This window comes from Pectinophora gossypiella, chromosome 17 (assembly GCF_024362695.1).
Source record: "Pectinophora gossypiella chromosome 17, ilPecGoss1.1, whole genome shotgun sequence".
NCBI lineage: Eukaryota > Metazoa > Arthropoda > Insecta > Lepidoptera > Gelechiidae > Pectinophora > Pectinophora gossypiella.
Window position 1 is genome coordinate 13,161,498 of NC_065420.1, and position 19,596 is coordinate 13,181,093.

Genomic DNA, 19,596 nt, shown 5'->3' on the forward strand with positions numbered 1-19,596 from the left:
GTGATTTTGGAGGGTTTTTTCAATTACTGCCTAAAATTGACGTGTGTTCCATAAATTTTATGCCCGTCCCTTTTTTTCAGCGGATAAGAAAATGACAGGTAAGTCTCTCTCTCTCTATTTAAGAGCTGCGGTCTTGTCGGTGGAGTAATCGCCATTCCTCTCTTCTTCCCGCCAAAACCTTCACCTCCCGATACGACACGACCTGCACCTTCTCTTTTATTTGTTTCATAAATGTTATCCTAGGTCTACCCCTTCCTCTCTTCCCTTTAATTTTTCCTTCTATAATGTTTGTTATAAATTAATCGTGTCAGTGTCGAAATATCGGGAGTCTCATAATCTCTATTTTAAACGCGGTAAGAACCCGTTATTATAATAATATGTTTTAATTATAATAACCGCGTAAACTTAAAACAAAGTATAACTTAAAATAAAATTAGATGGTGTCTACAGGAATCAGCACCATTATGTCACTTTAATCTTAGCGAATGATGTTATCCAAATATATTTTAATTTAACCACTGATATGACAAGTCACGTACCTACTTACTTAATAGTTTTTGCTTCACTTAAACCGCGAAATCTCAGATAATCCGATCACAAATGTATGATTTTCATAATTATAATCAAGGCTACTCATTGTTAGTTAAAATTAAGCTTTTTATTTTTTCTGAGATAAGTACTTATAAATTGTTGTAAAACAACATAGTGCCAATTTATTCCGGACACGGCCGTTTAGGAATCCTTTGTCTTTATGGCATCTTTTTTCTTCATTGAACTCAAAGAACAGCAGTGAAGGAAAACATCATGAAAAAACACGTAAGTATTCCTGAGAAATGCGTTTCAGAGGACCTCCAATTAGTTTAGTTCACGGAATAGAAGAAAGATTGGAAGAAAGGTTGGAAGGTTCAAGTGAGTGCGAAACGCGCGCCATACGAGTATGAGCAAACAGTTTATAAGTACTTCGGTTTCGCACTCCACTCGTCCGCAAACTTTACGACACACGGAGCTCCGCGATATTATATTAAAAGGTCGTCTTGTGTATTTTAACCTGCAAGAAATCAAATGTCGACTATCTTCTTCTATCGTGTGGGTTGTGAGGTGGATTACCAACCCCATCAACCCTGGTGTCAGGGTTATTACTGAGCCGCCATAGGCCCCTACCATGGCTCATGTAACGACTACTAACTTACATCAGTAAGTAGTAACCGGGAACAACGGCTTAATGTGCCTTCCGAAGCACGGATCATCTTACTGCGCAATCTTAACACTGTAGCAGAGACAATTGACTTATTCTGCTGCTCTCTGAGTGAATTCGCAAAAGCCATCATGTTTGTGATATGTTATCAATGATATTATGTAATTTTGTTGTTGTAATAATGTTTAGTGTTTAAGATTGCTTCACTGTCGTATTGGGTGCATACCTGTAATGAGAGTTGTAAGATTGAATAAATAAATAAATAAATAAATACTTTTGGACAATCAGGTGATCAGCCTGCGATGTCCTAACTCAACTAGGGATCAAAAAGTGATTTTTGTGATTTGTCCCCTCCGGGATTCAAACCTGGGACCTCCGGATCGTGCGCACAACGCTCAACCACTGGACCACGGAGGCCGTTATGTCGACTATGATGTAAGGAGATCCGTAAATGAAAACTAAATTCTTAGTATGATCGGCTATTTATCACAAAATTGCTTTTCAATGCAGTATGTTACGAGAAGTAATGATAAAATTACAGCCTATCACATAAAATATACATTGGCGGTAAGGTGGCTATGGAATTTGAGAAACAGTAGAGTGCAGGAGTAAAGTAAAAGAGAGTGGGGTTGAACCGGCGACAACGGTTCTCATACAAAATGCCCGTTAGGGCCTTACGAACACACTTCAGGACCCCGATACCGACCCCAACGGCGTGGTCGACAATTTCCCTCAATCAGCACTTATCGCTATCGACCCACTAGGGTCGATTAATTCTTTCAAATATTTTTCCTCTCAGACGGCGCCCTGAGCCGAGGTTCGCGCCCAACTGCGCACCCTCAGGCCTGTTGTCTTAAACCTTGTACCGGGTGAGAGCCTTCAGCGCTCCCCATTAGTCCGGCCAACCGGCCAAGTCACGTCAAAAAAAAAGAAAAAAAAAGGCCTTTCGAACCTCTTTGTTCTATTCCGTGGTTTAATCCGTTTAGTTACATAGTTAGTACAACTTCCCGCAGATGTTATACATTCTCTTTTATGGTTCTATTTAAAAAAAAAACGATACGGAACCTCCAATCATTTCCGTACAATATCTGCAATGAGATTGATACCTGTCTTTTTTATGCATTAAGATCAGTTCCCCTAATTAGTTGATGTTTTTATACAATTCAATCGAAACATCCGGCTGTTACGTCATTATTCCGTCATAATTATTATTTAAAATAAATGTTTGTTATTTTTGTACCTATTATTGATATGTAGGTACACATAGGCAATAAAGATGTACGTAACTACCTAACGAAATCGTGCTCAATTATTTGAAAGACGAAATAACTCTAACATGGGTATTCTCAGCTTCCAATTTATGACTTACCAATTAAAGTATGTTACTAAGTTAGTAGGTACTTAGTAAGTTCTAAATTTGTACCTGCTGCTAAATTATTCACCGGGTGAGAGCCTTCAGCGCTCCCCATTTGTCCGGCCAAGTATTTAATGCCATCTGCGGCAAATCTACAATAAGTCACGTCAAAAAAAAATGCTATTTTAATAAGTACTTACCTATGCCGCGCATACTATTAATGAAACTTTAAAGAAATAAAGTACCTAATAACCTACCTATGATAACCTATTGCGTGGGTTAATGTTTTTTTTGTCTGCTTACTTCAGTTTATAATAAAAATAAATAATAACAATTTTGAAAAATACTTATAGGTACCTACATACCTTTTATTATTTTAAACTCCGTCACAAAAAGCACATTAATTAAAGTTGTATACGTATAGAAAGTATATCTACTTCGACCTAGCTGGCACCAATTCATCAAAAAACCAACAGAAAATGCCTTTTATTCATAAAAAAGTAAAACCTTAAAAATAAACACAAATGGCATTTTCAAAAGTTTTTTCACGGTATCAGTCAGCAACCAGGTATTTTTAAGTCAACGCTACAAAAAGGTTTTATTAACTTCAAATAAGTATTAAAATGATTAAAATTCATCGTAGGTCAATTTTCATTCCAGTGAAGTAATGATTGCTTAGTTTTATTACTTTTACTTAATAAGTGATGGTTTCGTCATTAACTTTTTAAAGTCGTGAGCTAGATGAGCAGCGTTGATTGACGAGCAAATTATCAGGTCAGATCCAATACGGTACAAGGTCAGAATGAGAGCTTGAAGAGTGCAATGCTTGATTTCGTTAATTGATTTTCTGACGACGTAACATCATACGCACTTGTCCTTTTGATGTAAGTCACGAACAGCGAATTTAAAATACTTAATAAAAAATGCAGAACGCGATCGGCTGTGATATTCCTAAGCATATCGTAAACATGTAGTGCTCTCTATATTGCCATAGAGGCAGCCAATCAGCTCGCGACACCAAACACTTCAGGTCCCTGATACCGACCCCGCCGTGGTCGACGATTTCCCTCATTCAGCGCTTATCGCTATCGACCCACTAGGGTCGATTAATTCTTTCAAATATTTTTCCTCTCAGACGACGCCCTGAGCCGAGGTTCGCGCCCAACTGGGCACCCTCAGGCCTGTTGTCTTAAACGTTGTACCGGGTGAGAGCCTTCAGCGCTAATGCCATCTGCGGCAAATCTACAATAAGTCACGTCAAAAAAAAAAAGTGCTCTCTACAAAGACCTTGTTAAACAATCTTTAAACATCTCATAGTTTAATTCTTTCTATATTTACGCGTTTAGCAAAAATAGTGCAAATAAAATGAGCCATGGCCGCCATGACAACGTGAAAACGTTTGATTGAAGCTGTCACTTGACAACGAAAATCGAAAAATTCGACTATTGATCAAACAGGTAACAAAAAAGTGATTATTAGGGTCGTTTGCTTGTTAAAATCATAATAAACCATGGAAAAGGCTTTCGAGATACAGAAGCAAGTGCGCGATAATGCTATGACACTACAAACTTACTTGACAGATTTGCAAAATTGGGAGTCAGACATGAAAAGAAAAGAAGCTGCTCTCAACGGTGTATTTGAGCAGGTTTATACATATTCACCATTAATTATTAATACTAAACGGTAGATAGACGTAGTATCTAAAAATATAACTCCTAATGTAAACTTTTCGTGTATTTTTTGTCGTCATAAAATGTGATTGGAAAAGTGTTTCGCGTGTTGTTTGTATAAGAATTTGTATGTATTCCCTTTGTTCTATTCTTTGCTCTGAACCTGTGAATAGGTTTTACGTCAGTTTATATTGTTACTTTGATGTTGTTGGCATTTAGCAACTTTGTATCTCTTATAAAGATTATTATTTATCTACTCACTGTATTGTACACGCGAATAATCTAGAATATTTAACTTTCTAGAATTATCCAGAAACAATACTATAGGATAGCTTAGCTAACACTTATAAATATGTATAATGTGTATTCAAGCATGTAATTTCAGGTTATTGAACTTTAGCTGGTTATTTATGAGTTTGTTTTTGTTCTGTTTGAGGTTAGGATTTGGAGTTGCCTCCGGTCCGCAGTAAAATAAAGAAAGAGAAGCCTGTGGTGGTGAAGAAGAAGCCAGAAAAGCGCATTAGAGGCTCTGATTACTCATCTTGGGATAAGTTTGATGTGGTAAGTCCAAATGCTTTATCTCCTACCTCCTATATAAAGGCCTAATTGAAAAATCACATTTGGATGTGATTTTTGTTATCAAAACCTTGCAATAGCCTCGTAAGGCCCGGATTTCCAGAGACAATAGTTAAACAATGGGATTTGGATTTTAAAAGGACTTTGGGCCTTAAGACCTTAAACAATTGAGGTGAAAATTTGTGGCCCCAATTTATATCGAAGTTTTGTTGAAGGAAGATTTTCAAAAAGCTGCTCACATAAGGCGGTGATATCCATTAGATATTTGCAGCCACTTGGTGTAAAGACAGTTATTTTGACTCGTGTGGTAATGAGTTACCAGCCTGGTGAAGACACAAGACATTTATGGTAAAAGTTATAATAACATAATAATAATTTGTTCAATACAAGGAACAAAAATATAATTGCTATCTAAAATTCTAGGCTAAGTAAATTAAATTCATGTTTTTTGGGGTTATGTATACATTTTTACAATAAAATACCAGTCATTGTTTTGAATTTGTCAGAAAATAAATTCATAGGTCATGTGAAGCTTACTTTATGTAAAAAAGCTTATTATAAGATTAATGATTACCTAAATGATCCCTGGTGTTAAAAGTGTTCCTCTAGTTATTAAATAACTTGTAATGTATACCCTCATTTATTTAAAAGATGTGTTGCTGTTGCAGTTTCTTCTCATTTCTTCTCCTCAGCCATAACACCTTGCAAAATAACGTAGATTCAAAAATGTTAAATTGACCTTCAACAAGTTTATTTATGATAATTACGTACAAAACAATGATTCTGGTTCTTTTTGGGTCATTATGATTATTAATTTTTGTTTCCAGGACAAAGCATGCGAGGAGGTAGACATGGCAGAAGTTGGTCCCCCATCACTAGACAGCAAGAAGAGCCAGCAAGCTAAACTGGAGAAACTCAAAGAAGAAGCTCAGTACGAAAAAGAAAGAGTATGTTTAATCAACTTACTATACTTTACACAAAATAACATCACGTCTGTAGGGGTAGGCAGAGGTGTATAGTAAACCCACTCCTCACCACCTATGTTTAACTCCCATGTATGTCCATCATATTACCCTGACACCATAGTCACTAGAGAACCATAAAAAATTTAAAAATGAAAATTTGTTTATTGTCATAGAAAAAAATAGTTTAAAGGGATGGTGGTAATGCATTTTGTATGTTAATTATTGTGTGTGAGTGTCTGTGTGTGTGCTTGCGCTGATAATGTCTGTGTGATGGTGATGTCAGGGTCCTTTGCAGTTCAATTGTAACCCTGACACTAGAATTGATAAGGTCAGTTATTGACCTCACAACCCACACTACAGAAGAAGCATGTGGTGAAAAACTTCTACTTGTTGTGTAACGCCCAAATCTTTTTTTTGTTTACATTCACCCCTCATGTGGTATTGTGAGATCAGTGACTGACCACATAAACTCCAGTGTCAATTACTGAGTCACAATGGATCTTGACATGGTTCATGTAACAACCACATAATTAAGTTAATGTGTTTAGACTTAGACAAAAACTTATACTTTTTAAATAGCCTAGTGAGGGCACACACACACACCTCTCAATCAGCTATAGAGCATAGAGCATGGGCATAAAGCATATTCCACCATGCTGCTCCACTGCGGGTTGGTGGAGAACGAAAACTAAGTGTAATATTTTCAGGGCAACACCTTCGTGAAGCAAGAGAAGTGGGATGAAGCAATAGCGTGCTACAACCGAGCCATAGAGCTAGTGAAAGATGACGCTATCTACTACGCCAATAGAGGACTCTGCTATCTCAAAAAAGACAGGTATGTTTGCCGAAGCAAAGAGAATAGGGTAGTTTCCAACTAGTCAAATCAGTTACTTTTCACTAAACGTCAACACACAAAATTACTATGTAATTTGTATCAAAAAACAACCTGTGACATCAAACGTGACATATGTCGCACTTATTATTACTATTTATTACATTTTTCTTTATTAAAATTCATAAATAGGCTAAATAGAAAAAAACAACGTTCAATGTTTTTTGTCACCTTTAGATCAAGACAGATCAGTAATCAGAATTTTATCATTTATCTTTGACCTCGGAAACTACCCAATTATGTCAGCATAATACAGAAGTTCATGACTATAACCAATGGGATTATGTTAGGATCGAAGTAAATGGCATTCCGTGGTCACTACTTACCGGTGGTAAATAGTCATGACATTATGTATGTGTTGATATTTTGTTAAGTATTACTTAACCTCCTAAGACCGAATGTTCTTTATAAATCCAAACCCCATTGTTTAACTATTGTGTCTGGAAATGTCGGTCTTAAGAGGATAATACTTTTTATTTCAGGGGGGTTAAAAAGGCCACATTGAAGCAATTCACCTAAAAAAGCAATATTACTATTTGACATTTGTTAGCGTTGTTACATGCACAAATGTCAAATTGTTTTAAGTTTACGCGGTTATTGGCCCCGATCCCGCAGACACCGCCTAATTTTATTTTAAGTTATATCCGTCATTTTCATATCCGTCGAAAAGGAAAGAGACGGATGATTCACAGCTCTTAATTTTAGGAAGAATGAGTAAATGAATGAATAACCCGGGCGAATCAAAAAGGTACGTCGCTGGTATGCAATCCGTTTGACGTGCTGTCTACTTAACTGTGTCGGGTTATTGACTGATGTTAAATTTTTAGACAGTTGGTTTAGATTTGTGTTTAAAATTGACGTGTTTTCCATAAATTTTATGCTTGTCGATTACCCGTCCCTTTCCTTTTCGGCGGATAAGAAAATGACAGATATAACTTAAAATAAAATTAGATGGTATTTACAGGAATTAGCACCTTTATCATAATTAAAACACATAATAACGGGTTCTTACCGCGTTGCGGGTTCTTACAGTGTCGAAATATCGGGAGTCTCATATCCCCATTTAAACGCGGTAAGAACCCGTTATTATGTGTTTTAAATGTCAAATTGCAATATTGCTTTTTTAGATGAATTGCTTTGATGTGGCCTTTTGCTCCATTATCTTATGGTCTGCAAGTGTTTGCTGTAATTTGTGTTCTTGTATCATTATGCCTTCAACACCTGCCTTCCAGCCTCCATCAAGCAGAATCGGATTGTTCGGAAGCCCTCCGCCTGGACCCCAGCTATGTGAAAGCCTTACAGAGGCGCGCCACGGCCCGAGAGCGCCTCGGGTCGCTCCGCTCAGCCTCGCACGACCTCAGCGAGGTCCTCAAGTTGGAACCCCACAATAATGCTGCTAGGATACAACTTCAGGCGATCAAAGCTCGGATGGGAACAAAAGGGGTAAGCATTTTTTTGAAATAAAGAAAAAATTATAATATATTTTAAATAATAAAGAAAGGAACACCCGACTGATGAAATGAAAGAACAGACCTGCTTATGGTCCTCGGACCGATTGCAAGTGGTGACAAAATAAGAAAAAAATAAAAATAAAGATAGACAACTACTTATGCAACCATGAATTCGAAAACAAATTCGATTCGCCCTTTTGCCATTCGAACCTGCAACTTGACAGTGAGAGTCAAGCGTTCTTGCAACTGGACTACCATGGCTCTACACGTTTGATAGTAAATCAATTCAATTTAATGATTGACGTACAATAATAGGCTACTCAAATCAGTTACTTTTTATTAAATGTCAAAATACAAATTTGCTATGGAATTTGTATGAAAAATCACACTGTGACCATAGAATAACGTGATGAAATTAATGTCGGACTTATTATTACGTTTTTCTTGATTAAAATTAATAAATAAGTTCATAAATAAGTTAAATAGAGAAAAGAAAATGTTTTTCATTAGTTCTAGACCTGTTATTTTTATTTAGTAATGATAATTTCATAATTAACTTGAACCTAGCACGCGACCCAAACAAAAGGGTTGTGAGCTCAAAAAAATAAAATAAAAGACATAGTGGCCCCGATTCTTTCAGACACCTCCTAATTTTATTTTAAGTTATACCCGTCATTTTCTTATCCGCCGAAAAGGAGAGGGACAGATGATTGTCAACAAGTTAATTTTAAAACGAATGAATAACCCATGCGAATATAAAATTTTTAACAAAAAAAAACCGACTTCAAACGCAAAACTAAAAAGCAATAAATAAATTTACTTCGCACAAAGTAATTAGTACGTATTTTCAATTAGTTAATTAATTTTATAAATCTGAAGCCGGTGCCAAGGAAATGCAAAGTAAATTTATTTATTGCTTTTTAGTTTTGCGTTTGAAGTCGGTTTTTTTTTGTTAAAAATTTTATTTTATTTTACGATTTTAAGTGATGGTTAGACCGAGCAAGGATGCAGAGACAGACAAATTTTCTGATATAAATTGATATATATTAATACATGATTAGTAGTGATCACAATTATTATTGATGAACATGTTTATACACACACACACACTCACACACGCGCGCACACACACACACACACACACATACACACACATGTGGTTGTCAGTGGAAGCTGCTATCATACACACTCACGCACACATATAGATACAGTAGATTTCGCGTGGTTCGCTCGCTGCTAAAGCAGCTCGCGTGTCCTGTTTATTCGAAACTGTCCCTCTTCGTATGGCGGCCATCTTGTTTTTCCGCCATTTTGTTTTTTTTCACCGGCGACAGAATTTGACCATGATTTAAATGGGTGTCGTGGAAACAAACAAAATCCAGGTGCAATAGGTTTGCCAGGCCGTAGAATGTCTCCCTGATTGGGAACAGTTTTCAAAGATGACGTTCCGATGACACCCCTATACATCATTTTTACCCCCAAGACATTTTCTGGAAAAACAAAATTTTGTATGGCGGCCATCTTGTTTTTCCGCCATTTTTTTTTTCACACGCTATGGAATTTGACCAAGATTTAAATAAGTGCTCTGAAAGAAATATTGCTTCACGTGCGATAGTTTTGCCAGGCCGTAGAGTATTTCTCTGATGCGGAGCAATTTTTGGTGACCAGAAAGTATTTCCGTACTCTACATGACGTTTTGAGTAAGCGCCCCATACATTATTTTTACCCAAAGGGGCTTCTTCCAAAATCGACAAAATTTTGTATGGCGGCCATCTTGTTTTTCCGCCATTTTGTTTTTTTGCACCGGCGATTGAATTTGATCAAGATTTAAATACGTTTCGTGAAAGAAAAATTGCTCCAGGTTGTATAGTTTTGCCAGGCCATAGGGTGTCTCCCTGATGCTGACCAGTTTTCGAAGGTCGGGAAGTTTTCCCGAAGCCTAAAGATCGATCCGATTAATATGACTTTACAAACGCACTAGTCGCTCCTACGATTTTTGAAAATTCCCCTCGATTTCTCTGGTCTTCCATCATCAGATCCTGACTTCCTTGACATGGGACCCCCTTGGGTATATCTCCTTTCAAACAAAAAAAGAATTATCAAAATCGGTTCATATACGACGAAGATATGCCCGAACAAACATAATAAAAAAAAAAAAAAAAAAAATATACGGTCGAATTGAGAACCTCCTCCTTTTTTGAAGTCGGTAAAAATAGGGATCTCGCTGGTATGCAATCCGTTTGACGTGCTATCTACTTAACTCTGTCGGGTTATTGGCATTGGATGTAAAATTTTTAGACGGTTGTTTTAGATTTCTGCTTAAAATTGACGTGTGTTCCATAAATTTTATGCCTGTCGATTACCCGTCCCTGTCTTTTTCAGCGGATAAGAAAATGACAGGTATAACTTAAAATTGAATTAGATGACATCTGCAGGAATTTGCACCAGTGAATATGTATTTTTTTTTTCTAATTTTCTTTTAATTATTACCAATACCCACCCAACCAACCTGTTTACCAATTTCCAGTCAAAATCCAAGTCATCACCCTCATCAACCCCGACAGTGGAGAACCAATCCCTAATCACAAAGCTTGGACAGGCGAGGATCACGGAGCTACCAGACGAACCCAAACAACCAGTGCCCCAAGTGGACAAGATGGAGCAATGGAGAAATGGAGTCGGAGAGGCTGTGACTGTAATCAAGACTGTGAAGAAACCACCACATTTGAGGTCCAAGGTAGGATTTATCCATTAATAACTTGGTATAAGACATAATAATATCATCACGCTTGTATCCCCAAAGGGGTCGGCAGTGGTGTGTAGTATTATCACCCACTTCTCGCTAGCTATGACATTATAACAAATGTTGGCATCCCCAACAAAATTATATTTCATATTTTAAGTATGGCAATACTGGCCTGCTTCTAGAATCTAACGAACGTGTATACGTAGGGTGTTAAAACTTTATAATATAAAAATTAATAAAAGTGCAGTCAACAGCACTGTCCAGCTGTATTATTCCGTATTCCATCAAGCAGAGCATCGCCAACACCTACCACGAAATATTAAAATACAAAACAAAAGAGAAATAGAAAAAGTACAAAGGGTGGCCTTATTAAAGTCCCATGTAATAGGGGGTGAGCCTATTGCCATGAACCGGGCACAAATCCTGGAAACCACATGATATCAATTATCTATGATCCAAACATGACTTCAAACTGAAAGACAAGTTCAGTGGTTTAGAGTACAGTCATGAGCAATATCGTGTACCCACTTTAGAACCCTGTCGCACTATCATATTTGAAATTTAATGAGACTTACGGTTTAATTTGTCAAAAAAGTTAATGTGACATGGTTTCAAAGTGTATACACATTAGTACTCGTGAGCGTACTTTAGAGCACAAATCGGGATTGGAACAAGTGACCCTACGATGTAAATCGCGTTTTCTCCGATAATTTACTTTCAACATAACATAAGCTGACTATCCCAATTGGGGTAGTCACAGGTACATCTATCGCAAGATGAACTAAGTACCCACATTTCTGGCCACAATAGATGTGACTAGATCGCAGTGGCCATTCAGGCTGCATTAGTTCGAGCCTCTTGATTCACAAATAATAAGTACCCACACCTCACCGAGCTTTCTGTTAGACCAACGTCGTTCGCCGTCTATAATGGTCGAACCAACTTTGTTAGTGAAAACTACACGTGCTCGGCGGTGAAGGAAAACATCGTGAGGAAACCCACATTCCCGAGTAATGCATTTTCGGAGGTATGTGACCTAACCTCTATTGGGCTGGTTTTCCCTTCCCGGGTTAGAAGGTCAGACAGCCAGTTGCTTCTGCAAAAAATCGGACCTGTCTAATCTTCAGGTTAGGTAAGCGGACCCTGTCATTTTTTTTTTGACGTGACTTATTGTAGATTTGCCGCAGATGGCATTAACTACTTGGCCGGACAAATGGGGAGCGCTGAAGGCTCTCACCCGGTACAACGTTTAAGACAACAGGCCTGAGGGTGCCCAGTTGGGCGCGAACCTCGGCTCAGGGCGTCGTCTGAGAGGAAAAGTATTTGAAAGAATTAATCGACCCTAGTGGGTCGATAGCGATAAGCGCTGAATGAGGGAAATCGTCGACCACGCCGGCGGGGTCGGTATCGGGGTCCTGAAGTGTTTGGTGTCGCGAGCTGATTGGCTGCCTCTATGGCTAGAGTAATCGGGTCGTCGGGAAGGGACCCTGTGAGAAACGGGGTACTACTAGGGAGATTGTGATGTGTTGATGTGGCCTTTTTAACCCGCCTTGTTTCGTTTCCAGAGAGCTCTAAAACCAGTGCCAATCCACGAGATCTCGCTAGGCAAAACGTCACCAGAAAAACCGCCAACCCGCCTAAAAATCATAGAAATAGAGGACAACCTGGCTCACGGGGATACTAACAACAACGACTCTATCAAAATAGATAAACTTACCGAGAAAATAGATACAAAAGGTAAACTTTACGTTATATTTTTGCTAATTCCTGCAGACGCCATCTAATTTTATTTTAAGTTATACCTGTCATTTTCTTATCCGTTGAAAAAGAAAGGGACGGGTAATCGACAGCCATAAAATTTATGGAATACACGTAAATTTTAAGCAGAAATCTAAAACAATCGTCTATAAAATTTACATCGGCCAATAACCCGACAGAGTTAAGTAGACAGCACGTCAAACGGATTACATACCAGCGAGATGCCTTTTTATTCGACCGGGTTATTCGTTCGTTTTAAAATTAAGTTGTTAACAAATCATCCATCCCTTTCCTTTTCGGCGGATAAGAAAATGACGGGTATAACTTAAAATAAAATTAGGTGTCTGTAGGATTCGGGGACATTATTTATATATATTTATATATTATGGGCTCACAATCCGGAGGCCCCGGGTTCGAATCCCGTTGGGGACATATCACAAAAATCACTTTGTGATCCCTAGCTTGATTAGGACATTACAGGCTGATCACCTGATTGTCCGAATGTAAAATGATCCGTGCTTCGGAAGGCACGTTAAGCCGTTGATCCCGATTACTACTTACTGACGTAAGTATGTAGTCGTTATATGAGTCATGTCAGGGGCCTTTGGCGGCTCAATAATAACCCTGACACCAGGGTTGATGAGGCTGGTATTCCACCAAGAAGAGAAGATGGCAATAGTACTGTGGCTTTAAGCGATAAGGCCGCCATTTGCCATGTACTTAGTTAAGAGTCTTTTTTGTAATTAAAACACATAATAACGGGTTCTTACCGCGTTTAAAATAGGGATATGAGACTCCCACTCCACTCCACTTTTTTGTAATTTTTTATTTTGGTGCAATAAAGTGTATTTGTATTGTATTGTATTGTAACATATTCATACATGAATACATGAATGTTTTATAGTATCTGTTTATAATCAATTCCTTTATTGTATTGTTCAGGTGAAGGAGACAAGATTGAAGATAATGATAGTCTGAAGTCTAACAAAATGAGTCCGGAGTCAGAGAAGATAGTCACAGATATTCTGGCCTCGGAGAAAGACGCGTGCGTCCAGAATTTGGTGGCGCCAGTTAGCAGTGTCCAGTTTATGGCCACGTGGAAGTATTTGAAGGGGAAAGGGGGAGCTAGAAGCGATTATTTGAATGTAAGTACAATGAGGAACGTTAAGGTGTCTATGGCGAACCAAAAAGTATAATTTTGGCGGCGAGGGTGTGCTGCCGCCAAAGGATGTTTTCGGGGTACCGAACTGAGCACAGTACCCCGCTTGCCACAAGTTGGTAGTGTGACTAGGGATCGACGATCCGACGGTGTTATGTTGGAAGTTGTATATATGCGTCTTGCTGTGTAAACTTCGATATCGCGTTTCACGACTGCTTGAAGACTGCATTATTGAATGTGGCGCCATCTGTTGCATGTGGGCGGAACTAGGTGGCGAACTAGTTGGGTTCGCCACAATAATGGCGCTGAACAGATTTTCCTTCCTTCCACCTCCACCCACACGATAGAAAAAGATTATGTTATGTGTATGTATTTTTCATTATTCCAGATAATAGACCCACAAAAGATACCGTCGATATTCGCGAACGCTCTAGAGAGCGACGTGCTATCCGAGCTGCTGATGATCCTGGCGGAGAACCCGGGCAAGTTCCGCTACCAAACCGTCGCTGCTTACCTGAAGGGACTGTGCAAGGTCAAACGGTTCTCCACGCTAGCCATGTTCCTGTCCAATAGCGATAAACAATGTGAGTACCTAACATTATTATTTAAGACTAGCGACCCGCTATTTAAGGCTCGGGTGGACATCACATTAAAAACCTCAAAAATAACAGTATTTCTCCACTCATCATCATCATCAGCCCATTAACGTCCCCACTGCTGGGGCACGGGCCTTCCCTATGGATGAATAGGGAGATCGGGCCTTAAACCATCACGCGGCGGGCCCGGTGCGGATTGATGGTTATTAAACACTGCTAATGCACTCGGGACCAACGGCTTAACGTGCCTTCCGAAGCACGGTTCATCTTACTTTCGGACAATCAGGTGAACAGCTTGTAACGTCCTAACCAAACTAGGGACCATAAAGGGATTTTTGTGATATATACCCACCGGGATTCGAACCCGGCGCCTCAAAATCGTGAGCCTAACGCTCATATATCTCCATTTCCCTAGCGTTGTCCCTTTTCCACGAGGTCCGCTTACCTAACCTGAAGATTTGATAGGTCCGGTTTTTTATAGAAGCGAACTATAAACTGACCTAACCTAACCCGCGGAGGGAAAACCAACCCAATACAGATTAGGTCACATACCTCCGAAACGCATTTCTTTCGGGAATGTTTTTCTGGTGAGGTTTTGCCTAGCGAGATCTCGTGGATTGGCACTGGTTTTAGAGCTCAGGAAAGGAAACAAGGGGGATTAAAAAGGCCACATCAACACATCACAATCTCCCTAGCATTATCCCGTTTCTCACAGGGTCCGCTTAGCTAACCTGAAGATTTGACAGGTCCGGTTTTTAACAGAAGCGGCTACCTTCCAACCCGCGAAGGGAAAACCAGTCCAATACAGGTTAGGTCACATACCTCCGAAACGCATTTCTCTCTGGAATGTGGGATTCCTCACGATGATTTTCTTCACTGCTGAGCACGTGTTGATCATTTATGATCCAAACATGAATTCGAATACAAATTCGACAAAATCATTGGTTTAGGACTGTGCGGGGATTCGAACTTGCGACTTCACAGTGAGAGGCAAGCGTTCTACTAACTGGGCTATCACGACTCATAATCGTTGTCATATTATTATATAGAAATAATATATAAAAAAAAAATATGTGGAGGAAGCAAGAGAAGTGTGTCAGGATCGACGCAAATGGAATTCTATAGTCTCTGCTTACCCCGGTGGGAAATAGGCGTGAGTTAATGTATGTATGTATGTTTGTAATAAAAATATCTTTTTTTTTTCAGTGTTAACCAAACTCCTGGCGCACTGCAAAGCGAATGAGAACTGCAGCGAGGAAGAGATAGCAGACCTGAAGAACAAATATGAACTTTAAACCAGTAGGTGCTAGGTAGTTATTACAATTCGGTCGGTTAATGTATTTTGAGGAAATCGCGAGCGTGAGGCTTTAAAAAAATTTAATAAAAAAAGGCATTTAATTAAAAAAAAAAAAGAAAAAATATCAGTGCGACTTCATTGTTGCTTGAAATCATTATGTTCTTGATAATATGCTAAATTATGATTGTAATTATTAAAATAAAAAAAAAAAAAAAACCCATATCGAACTTCGGATTAGCGTTAGCTTCCACTTTAATAAACCTAGCCACAGATTGACAAAAAAAATGCCGGCATACTAAAAAAATATAGAATTACATCCGCCCACTAAAACTCTTTATTTCGGGGAGGTTAAAATGTCCACACCGAAGCAATTCATCTAAGAAAGCAATATTGCAATTTGATATTTGCGCATATAAAAGTAAGTGCGCAATGCAAACAAATGTCAAATTACAAAATTGCTTTTTTAGATGATTTGCAGACCCATAATCATACATACAACACACATAAGCTGATACCTATTGCCTTCTGGGATAAGCATAGACTATGGAATTAGATTTCCTTCGATCCGATGTCGCATTGTAGCACAATGCGCCACACAGGACACTTCACACAAAAAATTCATGCGAGACACTACCTCCCGATACCTCCCGATTCCTCTTCTCCATTTTAGGCTTACGGCTATTTAAGACTAAAGTACATAATGGTGCTGATTCCTGTACAGTCATGAGCAATATAATGTAACCACTTTAGGACTCTGTCGCACTAACATATTTGACATTTAGTGAGACTTACAGTTCAATTTGTCAAAAAAGTTAATGTGACATGGTACCAAAGTGTTAATGCTCGTAACCGTACACACCATCTAATTAATTTATTTCTTATTTTTTAATTATACCTGCCGTTAATTATTTCTAGTTATACCTGTCATTTTCTTATCCGCCGAAAAGGTATCTCTCTTTATTTAACAGCTGCGCTCTTGTCGGTGGAGTAATCGCCATTCCTCTCTTCTTCCCGCCAAATCCTTCACCTCCTGATACGACACGACCTGCACCTTCCCTTTTATTTGTTTCATAAATGTTCTTAATTTGTTTCTTAGGTCTACCCATTTCTCTCTTCCCTTCAATTTGCCGAAAACGAAAGGGACGGGTAATCGACAGGCATAAAATTTAAGGAACACACGTCAATTTTAAGCACATAAAACAACCTAAAAATTTTACATCGCCCAATAACGCGACAGAATTGACAACACACGTCAAACGATTTGCATACCAGCGAGATACCTATTTCATTCGCCCGGGTCATCAATTTAAAATCATCTGTCCCTTTCCTTTTCGGCAGATAAGAAATTGACAGGTATAACTTCAAATAAAATTAGGTGTCTGCAGGAATCGGGGCCAGTATTGTTCCTTATTCTATGACTAAAGTAAGAACCAGAGAATGTGAGGTCGGCACCTAATACGAATAGGCTAGTTTCCAACTAGTCAAATCAGTTTTTACTAATCGTCAAAACAGGGAAATTACTATGGAATTTGTATGAAAATCGTAAATAGCAAATCGTGAAGTCACAGAAAAACGTCATAAAATTTCGGACTTATTACGTTTTTCTTGATAATATATTTATTTATTATGTATACATAACAGGTTACAGGCATATATATCTTATAACTAGGTTAATTATATTTACAAAAAAATGATTTTTAAATTGATCCAAAATTTATGAATTAAAAGTTAATGTCCAAATAATCCACCTCGTGTCATTCCCGGCACAAAGGTGCCCATCAATCTAGCCTCGTTTCCACGCTGGATAGCGATTTACTTGATTAAAATTCATAAATAAGTTAGTAGAAAAAAGGTAAAATGTTTTTTTGTTAATTCTAGATCTTCCTTTATTTAGAAATGAGAATTTCATAATTTATCTTGAACCTAGTAGTCATGAACAATATAATGTACCTACTTTAGGACTTTGTCGCACTAACATATTTGACATTTAGTGAGACTTACAGTTCAATTTGTCAAAAAAGTTAATGTGACATGGTACCAAAGTGTATACATATTAATGCTCGTGACCGTACACGACTCATTAGTGCGGGACGGAGAGTTACCGTTCTTCGATCCTGACATACTTATAAAAAAAACAAAGCAATGCTGCACGCTCGTGATGTCTGTTCTAAGATATATATATATGTATTTATATAATTAATTTGGATAGCCTAGTCCTTTTAAAATATAGGTTATTTTTCTTTTTTAACAGTCCAAATCAAGGGGCGAATAAAAAATTACACCGTATAATGTTTCTTATTACTCGCACACCCCGGACACTCCATACAAAATTTCATTCTTACCGTGTAACGCGTAAGTGGGAAAGAGACAGACAATTCCTGCGTTCCCTTACTCCTTAACAGCTTATACACGGATAAACTTTGAATTCTCATGTCGTGAAAATCATTTAATTATCAGTGCAATTTTCAGTAACACAGTTGTCTCGACCATTATAGACGGCTATACGGCTCACCACCTATCACATTGGTCTAACAGGAAGCTCGGTGAAGCGTGGGTACTTAGTACATCTTTCGATGGATGTACCTCTGACTAACCCAATTGGGAACGTAGCCGTGAGCTCATGTCTGACTTCAAAAAAAAATATACGTGCGAATTGAGAACCTCCTCCTTTTTTGAAGTCGGTAAAAATAATGCGTCTGCAGTGATTGAGCTTAAGGAAAGGGCTAGGCTGTTTATTTTAAATGTTTAACCCGTTCACTGTGTATGAACCACATATGAGGCAATAAAGAAACTCATACGTGCATGTCCCATATGTGGGGCACATTTTTTATTGTCATAGTGTGTCTATGTACATAAATTCCAATGTGTTCATCGAAAACTAACATTGAGGGGTTGGTATCGAATTTACAGTTATACAGTGAACGTGTTAAGTATAGCTCTCACAGGTATATGCGATATGCTGTAGTATAGCTGTCGTAGTCTGATTGTGTAATCCGCCCTTTTACATAACGGCTAGCCGTTTTGTATTGCGGCGGGTCAACAGTTAGTCGGATTGCATACGGCTGAATGAAAGACCACAGGAATTTGTTCGGCGCTTGACGAATGCGCGCTAAAACCCTATGACATATATCTGCGAGATGCTGTACAGTCATGAGCGTCATCCTGTACCCACTTTAGAACCCTATCGCACTAACATATTTGACAATTAGTGAGACTTGCAGTTCAATTTGTCAAAAAAATTAATGTGACACGGTACCAAAGTGTATACATATTAATGCTCGTGACCGTACATATAATTTTTCTACTATTCATATTGCATTTTACATAAGATAAAATTTTATAAAGTCAACTTTCCTTATTATTTCTGTTTAGCCCTTATCTAAATCTAAATATATAAAAGGAGAAACTGACTGACTGACATATCAACGCACAGCCTAAACGGCTAAACGTAGGCACTTTAAATTTGAAAGGGACGTAGCTTAGGTACCGTAGAGTTGCACTAAGAAAGAAATTCCCGAAATTCCCACGGGAACGGGAGTTAGCGGGAAAATCCTTTTGTATGAAAAATCTAAACCACTTAAGTTAGATGCTTGAAATTTGGCATGCAGGTACCTTAGTAAACTTAAAGCTTAGTTGCAACAGGATATTGCAAAATTCCCACGGGAACGGGAGTTAGCGGGAAATAACAATTGCATGAAATAATCTTAACTGCATAAGTTAGATACTTGAAATTTGACATGCACTCCCACACACACAAAGATCTCTCTTTTGTAACACGCCACGCGAAGTCGCGGGCAAAAACTAGTTTAGTATAATGGTGCCGATTCGGTCAACAACCAACTTATTTTTTACTTAATCTGATAAGACAAAACTAGTTCCGTCTCTCTCTTGCATTTATTGTTAGTGAAGGACGGCAAGTTTGTGGCCGCCCGTGGCA

General features: G+C 38.3%; 1 protein-coding gene across 5 annotated transcripts; it reads left to right on the forward strand.

Moving 5' to 3' along the window:
- The first annotated feature begins 3,853 nt into the window (after window positions 1-3,853).
- LOC126374179 (RNA polymerase II-associated protein 3-like) lies at window positions 3,854-18,052 on the forward strand. Of its 5 annotated transcripts, XM_050020667.1 has the most exons (11): window positions 3,881-4,006; window positions 4,130-4,194; window positions 4,661-4,780; window positions 5,623-5,742; window positions 6,468-6,595; window positions 7,885-8,095; window positions 10,631-10,840; window positions 12,415-12,586; window positions 13,550-13,752; window positions 14,155-14,350; window positions 15,569-18,052. In XM_050020667.1, exons 2-11 carry the CDS (start codon window positions 4,153-4,155, stop codon window positions 15,655-15,657), a joined length of 1,491 nt encoding a protein of 496 aa, XP_049876624.1. In that variant the 5' UTR covers window positions 3,881-4,006; window positions 4,130-4,152; the 3' UTR covers window positions 15,658-18,052. The 5 variants fall into 5 exon arrangements, with proteins under 5 accessions (XP_049876626.1, XP_049876624.1, XP_049876627.1 ...); XM_050020669.1 differs by lacking the exon at window positions 4,130-4,194 and having other exon boundaries at window positions 3,854-4,006; XM_050020670.1 differs by lacking the exon at window positions 4,130-4,194 and having other exon boundaries at window positions 3,885-4,006; window positions 4,656-4,780.
- The last annotated feature ends 1,544 nt before the right edge of the window (window positions 18,053-19,596 follow it).

Coding starts and splice junctions, on each gene's coding strand:
- LOC126374179 (XM_050020665.1), top strand. CDS start 4,060: ATGGAAAAGGCTTTCGAGATACAGAAGCAAGTGCGCGATAATGCTATG. Junction 8,096..10,630: donor CTCGGATGGGAACAAAAGGG/GTAAGCATTTTT, acceptor ACCAATTTCCAG/TCAAAATCCAAGTCATCACC. Junction 14,351..15,568: donor GTCCAATAGCGATAAACAAT/GTGAGTACCTAA, acceptor TTTTTTTTTCAG/TGTTAACCAAACTCCTGGCG.